The sequence below is a fragment of the Mobula birostris genome, chromosome 1 (assembly GCF_030028105.1).
Source record: "Mobula birostris isolate sMobBir1 chromosome 1, sMobBir1.hap1, whole genome shotgun sequence".
Taxonomy (NCBI): domain Eukaryota; kingdom Metazoa; phylum Chordata; class Chondrichthyes; order Myliobatiformes; family Myliobatidae; genus Mobula; species Mobula birostris.
In genome coordinates, this window is record NC_092370.1 from 44,262,298 (window position 1) to 44,278,441 (window position 16,144).

General features: G+C 39.6%; 1 protein-coding gene across 1 annotated transcript in view; it reads right to left on the reverse strand.

The window, feature by feature from the left end:
* Positions 1-6,572, reverse strand: part of LOC140195998 (cytochrome P450 7A1-like) — a 44,669-nt gene extending 38,097 nt beyond the window's left edge. The window contains exon 1 of the mRNA XM_072254688.1: positions 6,496-6,572. Coding sequence (XP_072110789.1) covers positions 6,496-6,572 — 77 coding nt within the window. The remainder of the gene's footprint in view (positions 1-6,495) is intronic.
* Between the last annotated feature and the right edge of the window lie 9,572 nt (positions 6,573-16,144).

Below are 16,144 nucleotides of genomic sequence, written 5' to 3' on the forward strand. Positions count from 1 at the left end.
GATGCAATTTGCACTCAAAGCTCCTTAACTTTCAATAACCTTCTTTCAGTGGTAAGATCAAAAGTAGGGATGATTGCAGATGATTGAACAATGTTGAATCCCAGCAGCATCTAAATGCAATGTCAATGTCTTAACTCCCACATCTTGTTGAGCATGCTGATGGAGAATTAATAAGCTAATATGAAGAGCAGGATCCATTCACAGTAAAAAAGGCTCATTTTGTTAGAAGTGACTTGTAGTGGAAGTTTAGATGGAGGTCTGGATTTCCTCTTGAAATCCCATAATCAGAGAACCTGTGACCAATTCAGTTCACTACAGCTGAGATCAAGGAACATCTGACAGTATTAATACAACAAAGGTTATGGGACCAAACAACGTTCCAGCTCTAGTCCTGAAGACCCATGCTATTGTGCTGGTACCACATGTGCTAGAAGTACTAGATATTCTTCTAGCCAAGCAATTCTAGTACATTTGCAATGACTGGCACCTTCCCAACAGGGTGCAAAATTGCCACACTCAAAATGCGGAATAAATCCAATCCATTTACTTTTCACCAGATCAGTTCTATTTTGAATCCTTATCATAGTGAAGAAAGAATACAAAGCTTTCTGAACAGCACTAATTTATCAATGCTTGGTTACGTTTTCACCAGGACCACTTGGCTCCTGACCTAAACATGGACCAAGGAATTGAATTCTAGGCATAAGATTAAAGCAAATAACTGAATTCTACAAATGGGACCAGAGTGATACCCCTTGTCAACAAGGGGGCAATTGGGCTAAATGTGATACCACAGTAAAAACAAATGGACATCACTGGGGGAAAAAAACTACATTGGTCAGTTATATTTCTCATAAAGGAAGACAGTGTGGTTGGTGTAAGTTAATTATCTCAGCCCCAGAACATCAATGCAGGAATTCCTTGGGGCTCAATCATCTTCAGCTGTTTCATCAATGACAATCAGCAGGCAGTTTGTTGCTGAATTGCACATTGTCTAATCCCGTTCACAACTGTCGCCATAGGAAGCAATTCTCAGCACACCTGCATGTTAGACAACACTTAGGCACTGGTTGATAAGTCACATAAATGTCAGGCATCAGCCATCTCCATTAATTGAGAATCTAGCCACTTACCCATTGACATTCAATAGCATTGGCCTCACCATGAACTCTGCATCTGGTTGGCTGCAGTGCCGCTGCAACAACTCTCTAGAAACATCACCCTATCTGGGGGTAGTAGCCTGTTTGACTGGCACTCCAGCAACCACTCCACATAAACACAAAATACTCTGCAGATGCCGGGGTCAAAGCAACACTCACAACACGCTGGAGGAACTCAGCAGGTCAGGCAGCATCCGTGGAAACAACCAGTCAACGTTTCAGGCCAGAACCCTCCGTCAGGACTGAAGAGGGAGGGGGCAGAGGCCCTATAAAGAAGGTGGGGAGAGGGTGGGAAGGAGAAGGCTGGTAGGTTCCAGGTGAAAAACCAGTAAGGGGAAAGATAAAGGGGTGGGAGAGGGGAAGCAGGGAGGTGATAAGGCAGGAAAGGTGAAGAAGGAATAGGGGAAAACACAATTGGTAGTAGAAGGAGGCGGAACCATGAGGGAGGTGATAGGCAGCTGGGGGGGGGGCAGAGTGAAACTGGGATGGGGGAAGGGAGGGGGAAGGAATTACCGGAAGTTGGAGAATTCAATGTTCATACCAAGGGGTTGGAGACTACCCAGACAGTATATGAGGTGTTGCTCCTCCAACCTGAGTTTAGCCTCATCGTGGCAGTAGAGGAGGCAATGTATGGACATATCCAAATGGGATTGTGAAGCAGAGTTGAAGTGGGTGGCAACTGGGAGAGCCTGTTGTGGCGGATGGGGTGGAGGTGCTCGACTTCCAGCTTTCGGTAATTCCCTCCCCCTCCCTTTCCCCATGACAGTTTCACTCTGCCTCCTCCCCCAGCTGCCTATCACCTCCCTCATGATTCCGCCTCCTTCTACTACCCATTGTGCTTTCCCCTATTCCTTCTTCACCTTTCCTGCCTATCACCTCCCTGCCTCCCCTCCCCCACCGCCAACCCCACCCCTTGATCTTTCCCTTTACTGGTTTTTCACCTGGAACATACTGGCCTTCTCCTTCCCACCCTCCCCTCCCCCCCCCCCTTCTTTATAGGGGCCCCTGCCCCCTCCCTCTTCAGTCCTGTCAAAGAGTTCCGGCCGGAAACGTTGACTGATCATTTGCACGGATGCCGCCCGACCTGCTGAGTTCCTCCAGCGTGTTGTGAGAACCACTCCACGTATCCATTCTCTCCACAGTAGCTGTATTACCTGTCTGTCTGTATCTTGTTTTACGGCGGTTGGCATCCAGCTTAATGGTGCATTACCGCCACCCTCTGCTCCGGAATGTGCACTAGACGTACATTCTAAATCCCTTCACCCAATCTCTCACACATACACACACACACACACACACCTACACTTCACCCTCCCATCTTTGACCATCCTAGTATCCTATTCCCGTTTATTCGTCATATTCTATAAAAAACCCCTGTACCCCTTAAAAACGCTAAAAATACCCGGACTTGTGCTCTCTCACCCATGCCCAGCAACCCTTTTAATGTGAATTCCTGCATCCCCAACTCCCTTAATTTATTTCTCATCATCTCTCTCTGTATCCCATACTTCCTGCAATACAAAACTACATGTTCTCCTCTTCCTGACATTCCTCACACAATCCTGTCTGGTGTTTCCCTATCATTTTCAATGTTTTGTTTAATGCACAATGCCCCAGCCTTAACCTAGTCCACACAATTTCCTCTCTCCTGTTTCCATTACCTACCCTAGTAACTGCAACACTCTTTTGTATTTGATATAAATGCCCCCCTTTCCCCTCCCTGTCCCATCTTTCTTGCCACATTTGGTTGACTTTTTCCCAGATTACACACTTAACCTCTGCTTTACTGATACTAATGTGCATTTCCACATTTTCTTTCTTTAACGCCCTCTTTGCCAACTCATCCACCCTCTCATTCCCCTTCACCCCTACATGTGCTGGAACCCATAGAAATTTTACCTGACCTCCCTGATTTGCAATTCTTGTAACTAACTGAAGGACTTCATAAAGTACATCTTGCCGACTGTTTGTGTGAAAAGACCTTAAACTTGCTAGAACTGAGGATGAATCTGAACATATCAATGCTTTGACTTGTCTGGCTTTCTGCACCCATTGCAACGCAACCAACACTGCCAGCATCTCCACTGTAAACACCCCTAACTTATTAGATGTTCTTCTGTTGATTCCAATTTCTTTTGCTGGTATGACCACGCCAAACCCTGTCACTCCTGTTGCAGGTTCCTTCGCACCATCCGTATAAATGTGAGTATAATCACTATACTTTTCCATCACATGACAGTTAAATGCATTTACCAAATCTGTTTTATATCTTTCTTTCCTTTTTAGCTCTAACAAATGCCAGTCTATGTCAGGCCATACAAGCTTACATGGAGCTACAACCGGATAAACTACTGAAGGGCTTATCCTCAGATCAAATACTCCACATTCTTTTGCGATATCATTCCCTACCCGACTAAAGGTATCCCTCTGAAACCTCCCATTTTCCCAGCACTCCTGCAACACTCCTTTAGTAGGGTGAGAATCATTGTGCCCCTGCAAGTTAGCCCAGTAGTTTGCCATCAGTTGCATCCTCCTTAGTTCCAAAGGCATTATTCCCATTTCTACCTGTAGGGCTGACACTGGTGACGTTTTAAAAGCCCCACTGCACACTCTCAAGGCCCGAGCCTGAATCACATCCAGTTTCCTTATAAGAGACCTAGCTGCTGACCCATATACTATATTTCCATAATCCAATACAGATCTTACTAAAGCCACATACATTCTCTTCAAAGCTGAACAACTTGCTCCCCATTCCCTACCAGTCAAACATCTCATCACATTTATTACTTTTTTACATTTCTCCTCAACTTTCCTGATATGGTCTACCCATGTTAATCATGAATCAAATATAACTCCCAGAAATTTAAATGATGCAACCCTTTCTAATTCAACCCCATACATCCTTAACTTCTCCCCTACCTCAACCCTTTTCCTGGTAAAAAATACAGATTGAGTTTTGTCTACTGAAAATCTACATCCCCAATCATAACCCCACTCCACCACTTCATCAATTGCTTCTTGTAGTTTCCCGATTATATGGTCCATGTTCCTGCCTCTTTTCCACAAGGCCCCATCATCCGCAAACAGTGACCTACCTATATCCACTGGTACCTTTGTGAAGACATCATTGATCATAATGATGAAAAGTAATGGGCTAATCACACTACCTTGAGGTGTGCCATTTTCCACTATGTACTGTTTTGATAATTCTGATCCAATCCGAACTTGAATTTTTCTACCAAACAAAAAATCTTTAATCCAATTAAAAACTCTCCCACCAACCCCCATCTTGTGCAGTTTAATTAATAACCCTTCCTTCCACATCATATCATAGCTTTTTCAATGTCAAAGAACACGGCCACTACTGACTCTCTATTTGCCTGGGCCTTCCTTATTTCAGTCTCTAACATAATCACTGAGTCCATGGAATTCCTTCCCTTTCTAAAACCACTCTGATAACTTGCCAGCATTCCTCTTTCCTCAAGCTCATATGATAACCTTTCTGTTATCATCCTTTCCATTATCTTACATATACTTGATGTTAATGCAATTGGTCTGTAGCTAGTGGGTTTTGACAGATCCTTGCCAGGCTTCCTTATTGGAATTACTACTGCTTCTTCCCATGCACTTGGTAATCTTCCCTCCTCCCACACTCTGTTATAAAAATGCAACAACTTCAAGAGTGCTCCTTCTCCTAGATTTTTTAGCATCACAGAGCATATCAGATCTTTCCCTGGGGAGGTTGGTCTCGATCTCTTTATTGCTCTCACCATTTCTGCTAATGTAAATGGATCATCAATTATATCATCTGTTCCTTCCCTCCTGCTTAACACACCTGGGTGTTGGCTCATTATTCTTTCCCTTCTTCTTCTCCCTTCTTCAGACAAATTTTCTGAACTGTGTATCAGTACAAATGACTTGGCCATGACCTCAGCCTTATCCCTACTGGAGACTGCAGTTTCCAGCTGTATTACCGTAGTGTAATAGCTCAGGGCGTCAGAATTCAGAATTCAGTTGGAACGTCCTCTGTAAGAAGTCTCCATGTCTTCCTCATGGAATGCGTGGGTTTTCACTGGGTGGTCTGGTTCCTTCCCACAGTCTAAAGGTGTACCGGTTAGTAGGTTAATTGGTAATTGTAAATTATCCTATAATTAACCTAGGGTTAAATCGGGGGTAGCTAGACGGCGTGGCTCGAAGGGTCGACTCCGCGTTGTATCTCGATAAACATATAAATCTACAAAATGCTCAGTAGTCACTCACCCAAGGTATTCCAGTAGTTCCTCCTAACTTTAATCTGGGATACCGCCCAGCAGGATAAAGACAGCAAACACGAGGAATTCTGCAGATGCTGGAAATTCAAGCAACATACATCAAAGTTGCTGGTGAACGCAGCAGGCCAGGCAGCATCTCTAAGTGATTACTAGCTCTTACTAGCTCTTCCTTCAGTTAGTCCTGACGAAGGGTCTCGGCCCGAAACATCGACTGTGCCTCTTCCTAGAGACGCTGCCTGGCCTGCTGCATTCATCAGCAACTTTGACGATAAAGACAGCAACTGCAGGTGATCATTACCACCTGAACGATTCCCCCTCCAAGTCGCACACTTCCAAGTAGTCAGTCACTAAGATGAACTGGTTCACTCAATAATGCAATATAAGCACCTTCATTAGAGCATTGCGGTGGTTTCAGTAGGTGGCTCACCGCTAGCTTCTCAATGACAATTAGGTATGGGAAATAAATAGCCAGATCCAGAAAATATATATTTTTAAAAAAACCTTCGCTGATATTAGGTGAATTTCACAGATTCACTAACGTATTTAAAAGTTGGCAACTGCATCTTTAATCTTTAAATTGGAATCACCTTTGGAAGAAGACTCCTAAAAACTTGGTTGGGGGATCTCCCAGACCACTTAATACGGGAGGGATTGTGACTGTTGTCACTTAAGTACCACCATGGTCTTTTGTGTGTGTGTGTGTGTTTCCCGGTTCCACCTCCCCCAGCCTCTCCCTCTGCCTTCCTAACCCGCCGATAGCCTGAATGTGAGGTTTGGATCCCCAGTCCTTTCCCACACAATTCTGTACACTGGCACAAGCAGACCAGAGAATCGGCCAAAGAAAACAATATCAGGAACACGGATCGATTGAATCCATAATGGCTTTCAAAGGGAAAACAGACAAAGAATTTTAAAAAGGGGGGAAATAGAATAAATGTCAAAAGGATCAGGCAACGTGAACAGATCTTTCAGAAATCAGAATTCTGCGATCTTATTTTAATGCAACCTGACTATTATAAAGTTCGCCTCAAGGTTCTAGAAACGATTAACATATCTGTACTTGCCTTCTCCTTAACAGCAGGAACCACACGAGTGAAAGAGCAGCCAAGATGCTGGCAATCAAGACACCGACGTCTGCCATTGTCGGCTAACTTGTCAAGAACCACGGGTGGTGGCGGCTGCAGATAGCGTTGTTCTTCCCTCCTGATTTTTATAGTCCCCCAGACTTTGTTGCCTCACTGCATTTGTTACAAAACAAACAAAAGCAGCGGTAGCGACCGAAGTCCTTTCGGGAGTAGATAACAAATTAAAAGTCCAAGCCGAAAATAAAACTTCGCATGGCAAGTTACGCAGGGAGACAGACAAACAACTACCTCTGCAGGGTCGTGCAGTTGAATGAGTTGAGATACTGTATTTAAAATGAATAGGGCGGGGAAAGGAGGGTACAGATTCAGTAGGCGCTCCGTCAATGCGCCACCTAACAAAAAATAAATCTGCATTTATGTCGCAAACACGATAAAATCGGTAGATGCTGGAAATTCAAAACAACACATACAAAATGCTGGAGGAACTCGGCAGGCTGCGTTTATGTGCAGCCTTTGATGGATTTTATATTAAATATTATCGAAATTTTTACTTCCCATAGATAATTATTTTAATGTGGAATTAAGATCATCTGCTTTTTAAATGTAGTTGGTCCGAATTACCTGAGCACAAAATAATCAAGAGTCATTCGCGTCTTTTCGGGTAAACATACGAATTTCAATCTATGTCCTGAATAATTACAGGGGGGTATTTTACAAGTATTAGTTACCCTCTACAGGGAAGAACTTCCGCAAAATAGTCCTAATTCATCAATTCTTTACTGGTGTAAGCAATTCGTTGTCGTCAGACTTATGTACTACAACAAAGTAATTCAGTTCAATTTACAACATGATTGCGCAGCAAACCCTTTCAGATTTTCTCCCGGTATTCAATACAATTGGTTGTGCCCAAGATCAAAGAGAGAGAGAGAGAAAAAAATGCCTGTAGTTATCCAAACAACAGGAATTCTGCAGATGCTGGAAATTCAGCTGCGTTCACCAGCAACCTTGATATACTTGTCCAACATCCTTTGAGAAAATGGACATCATGTTTGCAGTCAAGGTTATACGGACAGAGGGTAGTTTAACCATGACAACTCGCCCTTTTTACTGCTGGAGTTTACAAATTCTGCAGTGCGAACACAATCAGTTCGATTTTCCACATACCGCCAAGCAGAGTTACACAGATTGGGCGTATGAGCTTCCACTGGCATTACGGCAGTGGAAAATTTAGCCCGTCCTTGTTCGAACAAGTTTTGAATTCAAATAGATTTTGATTAAATTCCCATCTCTTCAGAAACTGCTGCCAACTCAATTAACGTGTCCTTGCAGCACAGTTCCTTTTTAAATGACAAATACCACGGACTTGGTTTGTGGTAGTTATGGAAATATCTAAAACATTGGTGTTATCCTATAAACCCGGCCATGGTGAGGTAATTACTGTGCCGTTTCTCTTCCCTTGAATTGCCAGATCAGATTTACATGCGATTTCGGAGGATCACTCACCATATTAACACTGTTTTACACTGTTCTGCCAGAGTTCCTGTCAGGCCAGGGGTTTGTGCACAAAGGAACATTTTCAGTGAACAGTAGTTTGAAGAAAACTTCCCACATACTATAGATCTGCTAAATTCAACTTTTTTTGAAGTCTGTCTTGAAGTATCATTCAAGAAGACCATTTGGATGTCCAAAGATCATTTTCAAACATTCTAAATGACAACATAATCAACAGTTTCTAGAAGCAAAAGGAGTGATTTTGATTTTATTGAATATATATTGAGCACAGAGTAAATAAGAGAATATAAACGCAACTAAAATATTTTAAAATAACTCAAAGAATAATAATTAATTCCATTATATATTTTATGTCATGTACCCCATGACGGGGATTAAGAAACCAGCAGAGATGGAAAACACTTTGGAGTCTCATATTGCTAACAACTAATAATATTTATTAGTAACTATGCAATACAGTAATATAAATGTAAATAAATCAAACAGGTTAGCAATGATTATATATAAAAGTAAGTGTGGAATATGTATGTATGAAAACCAAGCTTCGTTAAGTCTAGGGGGGACAGTCTTACGATGTTGAGTACAGTTCGGTTCAGTTCAGTTCGTGGTATTTAGTTGAGTAGTGATGGAGAGAGAGTGAGTTGAGTCTTCAGGTGAGCTGATGCCGTCGATCTTCTCGTCGTCCTCCGAAATCCTTTACAAGTCACCGACTGTGACTTTAACAAGGGGGACTGGTCTTCCTGTGGTGGAGCTATCACCCAGGTGAGGGTGGGCACATCGACAACTCCCCACCAGTCAACCCCTTCTTCACTGTTGGAACAGCAATTTGGATCAATCCGCCTGATCGATCCTCCAAAACCCACTTTCTCTGCGGGCACAACAATGCTCCAGATCATGTGTCCTCTGTCCCGAGGTCTGTACCATCTGACCTCCCATTTATCTCACCAGGCTGAGCATCACTTGTCATTCAAAGAGTCCCTCTCTCCTTTGTCTGTAAAGGAGTACAAGCCGGCAATAAGTCCTTGAAGAAATATCAACAATGTGTTGAAAATCATAACATCGAGTGTCCATTAATTAACACTGCCTTCGGTCACCATAGCAACTTTCGAGCTGCTCGATGCTGTCTCTAACTCCAAACTCAGTAAAAATCCAGAGTTACTTCCAATGCCTTAAAGTGACAGTCCAACCGTTAATCTTCGTCTCTCTCTCTCTCTCTCTCTTTTCAAAAGCAACATATCAGTGGTAAATAACTCTGTCTCTCTCTCCTTTCCAAACAAACCATTGTGACAAGAATACACATAGATAAGATGTTAGCTGTCCTGTGTGATCAGCAGTTGGTCTGCCACCTGTCTTCGGGAGAGAGAGAGAGAGAGATAAGGAAAACAATGGGGCAGCATTTGGAGATGTGTAATGAAGGGACGGGAGAGAGAGCTGTCTAGAGCGGCTCCCCCTTTGAACCCTGAACTGTTTGAAGTGATGGACAGGCGATACCCCAGCAGGAGGATAAAAAGGGACAGGTTCGCTAAGGCAGGACACACACGACACCCGAGGTAACGAGACCCTGGAAGCGGTGCGCCTCTCACAAGTCGGTGGGAAGTACCGGGCCATAAACGCACAGGGTGGAAAGGCACAATCGGCGGGAACCTGGTGTGTGTCCACCCTTGCCTGGGTGCTAGGTTCAGCGCAGAGAAACGGTCGTATCTGGAAATGGAGGGGTCACGGTCGGTGACCTCAGACGACATCACAAAGGGCTCGCACGAAAGCTGACTGCGAAGGTCTGTGTGGAAGCTGTGTTGAATATTCATTCGTTTTGCTCTCTCTCCTCTCCCCCCCCCCGTCCATCGCCATGGCAACGATTACTGCGAACTGAACTAAATTGAACTGAACTTTGTGTCACTTTGAAACTGGTCATTTGCCCCTAGACAACGATAGAGCTTGTTTGATCCTGAATTCTGTGTACATGTATGTTTATCATTGCTGAACTGTTGCATTCATTATCCTTTTGATTAGAGTACTGTGTTGCTTGTTTCTTTAATAAAACTTTCTTAGTTCTAGTAATCCAGACTCCAACTGAGTGATCCATTTCTGCTGGTTTGGCAACCCAGTTACGGGGTACGTAACACCATCAATGATAAATGTCTCTCTCCAAACAGTTAATAGGGGCACTCCAGGATCCCCTCACACTCCCCTTCCTCAGGGAAAAAAAAATTGTCAAAGACGATTTTTTTAAAATGTCCGTCACAGGGTTTTATACAACACAGGGGAAAAAAAACAGATTACAAAGCAAAAATAGTTACAGTTTTCATCTTAACATCTGGATAACTAATCAGCTATAACATTGTCAGTACCTTTCACATGTTTGATTTTTAAGTCACCTTCCTGCAATACCAGACTCCAATTTAACAAACTTTCTTTCTTTTTCAATCTTTTTATTAATTTCAAAATATAGAAACAAAACATAGCAATAATACAAATAATATGAGATGTATTGTTACATTTAAAAAAAGAGTAATTGCAAAACCAAATAGTGGAAATTACCAAAACTCCCATACATGTAGAACTGATCACGGATAATATAAAGCAAAAAAAAAGGGAAAAAGACAAAAAAAAGGAAAAAAAACCCATCCCAAAAGAAAAAAAAACTAAACTAAACTAAAAGACTTGGGCAAAACTAACAACTTAAAAATGGAAAAGAAGAAAACCTCTGCATCGACGCCTCCACTCCCCTCCAACAACAGTACAGAGAAATAAAACCAGTTTGGAAATGATCAAATTACATCAAATGAAAATGCTGAATAAATGGCCTCCAAATTTTTTCAAACTTAATAGAAGGGTCATAAACTGCACTTCTAATTTTCTCCAAATTCAGACACACCATAGTTTGTGAAAACCAATGAAATACTGTAGGAGGGTTGATCTCTTTCCAATTCAACAAGATGGACCTTCTAGCTATTAAAGTAAGAAATGCAATCATCCTTCGCGATGAAGAGGTTAAATTATTTGAGTCTATCATTGGTAATCCAAAGATAGCAGTAATTGGATGAGGTTGTAAGTCTAGATTTAGGACCGTTGAAATAATATCAAAAATATCTTTCCAATATTTCTCCAACAAGGGACATGACCAAAACATGTGAGTTAAAGAAGCAATCTCAGACTGGCATCTGTCATATATTGGATTAATATAAGAGTAATAACGAGATAGTTTATCTTTGGACATATGAGCCCTGTGAACTACTTTAAACTGTATCAACCTATGCTTAGCACATACAGAGGATGAATTCACCAACTGAAGAATTTTTTCCCATTTTTCAGTCGGTATATTAATCTCAAGTTCTCTTTCCCAGTCAGCTTTAATTTTATTAGAGGCATCAGGACATAAATTCATAATTATATTATATACACTTGCTATTACACCTTTCTGAGAAAGATTTAAGTCTAAGATTTTTTCCAAAGTGTCCATTGGATATGGGTGTGGAAAATTAGGAGAGACAGTAATTAAAAAGTTTCTAATCTGTAAATATCTAAAAAAGTGAGATCTGTGTAAGTTATATTTATTAGAAAGTTGATCAAAAGACATAAAACAGTTATCCAAAAATAAATCGTGAAAAGATATTATACCTTTGGTTTTCCAATCAAAGTAAGCTTGATCCATCATGGAAGGTTGAAAAAGAAAATTTGATATAATGGGACTTGCTAGAATGAATTGATTAAACCCAAAAAATCTTCAGAATTGAAACCATATACGTAAAGTATGTTTAACTATTGGGTTATTCATTTGTTTATATGATTTAAAAGAAGTAAAAGGAAGTAAAGTTCCTAAAACTGAACCCAAGGAAAACCCTTGTAATGAATTAGATTCAAGATTTACCCAATGAGGGTTTAAAGATGCGTCCAAATCTTGTAGCCAAAATTTTAAATATCGAATATTAATTGCCCAATAATAGAATCTAAAATTTGGGAGGGCAAGTCCCCTCTCCCTCTTGGATTTCTGTAAATATCTTTTACCAAACCTAGGATTTTTATTCTGCCAAATATATGAGGAAATTTTTGAATCCACGTTATCAAAAAAAGATTTTGGGATAAAAATTGGAACCGATTGAAATATATACAAAAATTTAGGCAAAATGATCATCTTAATAGCATTAATCCGACCAATCAAAGACAAAGAGATTGGGGACCATTTGGTAAGTAAAAGTTTAATCTGATCAATTAAAGGTAAAATATTAGCTTTAAATAAATCTTTATATTTTTTGGTAATTGTTATCCCTAAGTATATAAATGAATCAGTAACCAATTTAAATGGTAAACGTCCATAAATAGGTACATGCTTATTTAAAGGGAATAATTCACTCTTACTAAGATTCAATTTGTAACCAGAAAAGTTACTAAATTGAGCTAACAGACCTAAGATAGCAGGAATTGACTTCTCCGGGTTAGAGATATATAACAACAAATCATCTGCATATAATGATAGTTTATGTATTTCATTTCCACGGGTAATACCAACAATATTTGGCGAGTCACGGATAGCAATTGCTAAAGGTTCAAGAGCAATATTAAATAGTAAAGGACTAAGAGGGCAACCTTGCCTAGTACCACAAAAAAGACAAAAAAAAGGAGATCTATAATTATTTGTACAGACCGAGGCTACCGGGGAGTAATATAACAATTTAGTCCAAGATATAAATGTCAAATTAAAATTAAATTTCCCAAGAACATTAAATAAATAAGGCCATTCAACTCTGTCAAAGGCTTTCTCAGCATCTAATGAGATAATACATTCCGGGGTAGTAAGTGAGGGGGTATAAACAATATTCATTAACCTCCTAATATTAAAAGGTGAATAGCGATTTTTGATGAATCCGGTTTGATCCATGGAAATAATTTGAGGTAACACCTTCTCCAGTCTAGTAGCTAGAATTTTTGAAAAAATGTTTGAATCTACATTCAGAAGAGAAATCGGTCTATAGGATGCACAATCCGTAGGATCTTTATTCTTTTTAAGAATTAAGGAAATAGAGGCTTCATAAAATGATTGTGGTAATTTACCTAAACTAATTGCTTCCTTAAATATTCTAGACAACTTAGAAGAAAGAATGGAGGAAAAAAAATTTAAAAATTCCACTGTAAACCCATCGGGACCGGGTGCTTTACCGGAATTTAATGATGAGATTGCAGTTATTATTTCTTCCTCTGAAATGGAAGTTTCTAATGATAGGCAATCTTCGGGAGATAGTTTCGGAAAACGCAATTTACTTAAAAAATCATGCATGAAATTAGAATCATGAGGAAAATCAGAATGATATAAAGAGGTATAAAATTCTTGAAAGGTTTGGTTTATCCCAACATGATCAACTGTGAAAGTATCATCCTGTTTGCGGATCTTAGTAATTTGACGTTTAACCGAATCAAATTTCAATTGGTTAGCCAGTAATTTACCCGATTTATCACTATGAATATAAAAATCACTTCTAGTTCTCATTAATTGATTTTCGATCAAGGATGTTAATAATAAGCTATGTTCCAATTGGAGTTCAACTCTGTGTTTGTACAGCTCCTTGCTAGGAGAAATAGCATATTTTTTATCAACTTCTTTAATTTTATCAACCAGTAGAAGTATTTCATTGTTAATACGTCCTTTCAAACCGGCCGAATAGGAAATAATCTGACCACGGATATAAGCTTTAAAGGCGTCCCAAACAGTTCCGTTGGAAACTTCATCCGTAGTATTAGTTGAAAAGAAGAAATCAATCTGCTCCTTCATAAATTTGACAAAGTCCTGATCTTGAAGCAAAATAGGGTTAAATCACTATTGTCTGGTAGTACAAAAGGTATCCATTAACTTGATGGAAAATTTCAATGGAGCATGATCTGAAATAGCAATAATGTCATAATTACAATCAACTACATATGGAATCAAATGAGAGTCAATCAGGAAATAATCAATTCGAGAAAAAGAACGGTGAACATGTGAAAAAAAGGAGAATTCCTTATCATTTGGATGTAGAAATCTCCAAATTTCTGAAATCCCAGCATCCAACATAAAAGAGTTGATAATAGTAGCCGACCTATTCGGTAAAGCCGGACTACTTGTGGATCTATCCAACATGGGATTCAAACATAAATTAAAATCACCGCCCATTATCAACATACACTCATTTAAATTAGGAAGGGAAGTAAGTAAATGTTTAAAGAATTCAGGATAATCCACATTCGGAGCGTAAACATTAACCATAGCGACCTTTTTATTAAAAAGTACCCCTGTAATTAACAGAAATCTGCCATTAGGATCTGAAATGATGTCTTGATGAATGAATGTAATTGAGGGATCAATAAAAATTGAAACGCCTTTAATTTTGGCTTGAGCATTTGAATGGTATTGTTGTTTTTTCCAAAACTTAAAGAAGCTTTGACTGTCCTCTTTCCTTACATGAGTCTCTTGAGCAAAGATAATATGAGCATTCAGTCTTTGGAATATTTTGAAAATCTTTTTCCGTTTTATTGGATGGTTTAAACCATTTGTATTCCAAGAGACAAAATTAATAGAATGAGCCATATCTAAAAATTAACCCTTTGTGAGCTCATGAAATCGGAAGAGGAATACATGATTAGAGACGAACCGGAAATCTCGACACTGGGGACATCTTTGTAGTTCTGAATCAGCCCAATAGAAAAAATTAAAAAAGAAAAAGACCACCCCCTCCCCCAACCCCAAATAGAAACCCGAACTGAGCCAGAGAAGGCTGAAGAAAGCGCTAACTAATACTAACTTTAACCCCATTTCTGCAGGGGGCAACTCCAAAAATATATGTTAGATAAGTGACCTCCCAAAGACTAATATGTGAAAAATAAACAGTATTGTAAATTAGTCTCCATAGTAAAAATTACTAAAATATATAAAATAAAAGAAACCAGTATCAGTGCATATAATTAATTATAAACGAGTAAATAAAAAAACGCTTCCAAAATAAGAAAAATGGATTATGGGAAGAAGAAGCATAAGAACATGGCGTCCCGAAAAAAAAATAAAAATTATAGAAAAAGAAAGACAAGTCGCCATTTTAATTATGCGAAAATCAAAAATAGGAAGCATATAACTACAAATGACCGTCGGATCGGATCATTAGTAATAACAAAAAAGGATAAATTAAAACAAAAGGTTAACTAAGGGATAGTGATGTTATTCACAGAAGATAAATATTCTATATAAGTTACAGAATAATCACTATAGTAAAGAACAAAGAACAAAAATCTTAAACTTATAAAAAACCTTCATCGCACAGTAGTAGAAGGTTTATTTTGAAGGAAGACACCAGAGAGAAAAAAAAATTGGTGCTGGAAGCACCCAACACAGATTAAGAGAGGGTATCTGTATCAGATGGGAAATTATCATCCAAAAAGCTCCGAGCGGCAGTTGTAGAGTGGAAAACACGACGATTTCCATCGGGAAGAGAGATTCTGAGTCGTGCAGGATACAGTAGTGCCGGTTTGAGATCTTTTTGATAGCATTCCGACATTAAAGGTTTAAAAGTTAGTCGTTCCTTCATCACTTCAGGACTGTAGTCTTGAACTATTCTGAAGGAATGCTGGTGATACTTGATCATCCCTTGTCGACGAGCGATCTGGAGAAGTTGTTCTTTAACATTAACATAATGGAAACGAAGAATAACTTGTCTGGGTTTGGAAACAGCCGCTGCCGACTTTACCCACGGTATACGATGGGCGCGATCGAGTAATGGAGGATCGTTGGGAAAAACTGAACCGAACGAATCCTTTAAAAGTTTAGCAAAGAATATTACAGGATCTCCAACCTCAACATCCTCGGGTAGGCCAATTAAACATAAATTTTGTCTTCTCGATCGATTCTCAAGATCAATAACTTTGGATTTAAGTTGTTGGAGCTGTTTAGTTGTCGAAGCTAGATTCTTCTCTAAGATCTCAACTTTTGTATCCGTCTTCTGAGATTTAGTATCCAGCTCAGAAATTTTTGCATCGTGTTTTTGAACATCAGCATTCAGGAATTTCAAAGATTCCGTGATTGATTTTTATTCTTCATTAAGGCTTTGATGATGTTGTTCAAATTGAGCAGTTAAACTTTCAGATAATTTTATCCGAT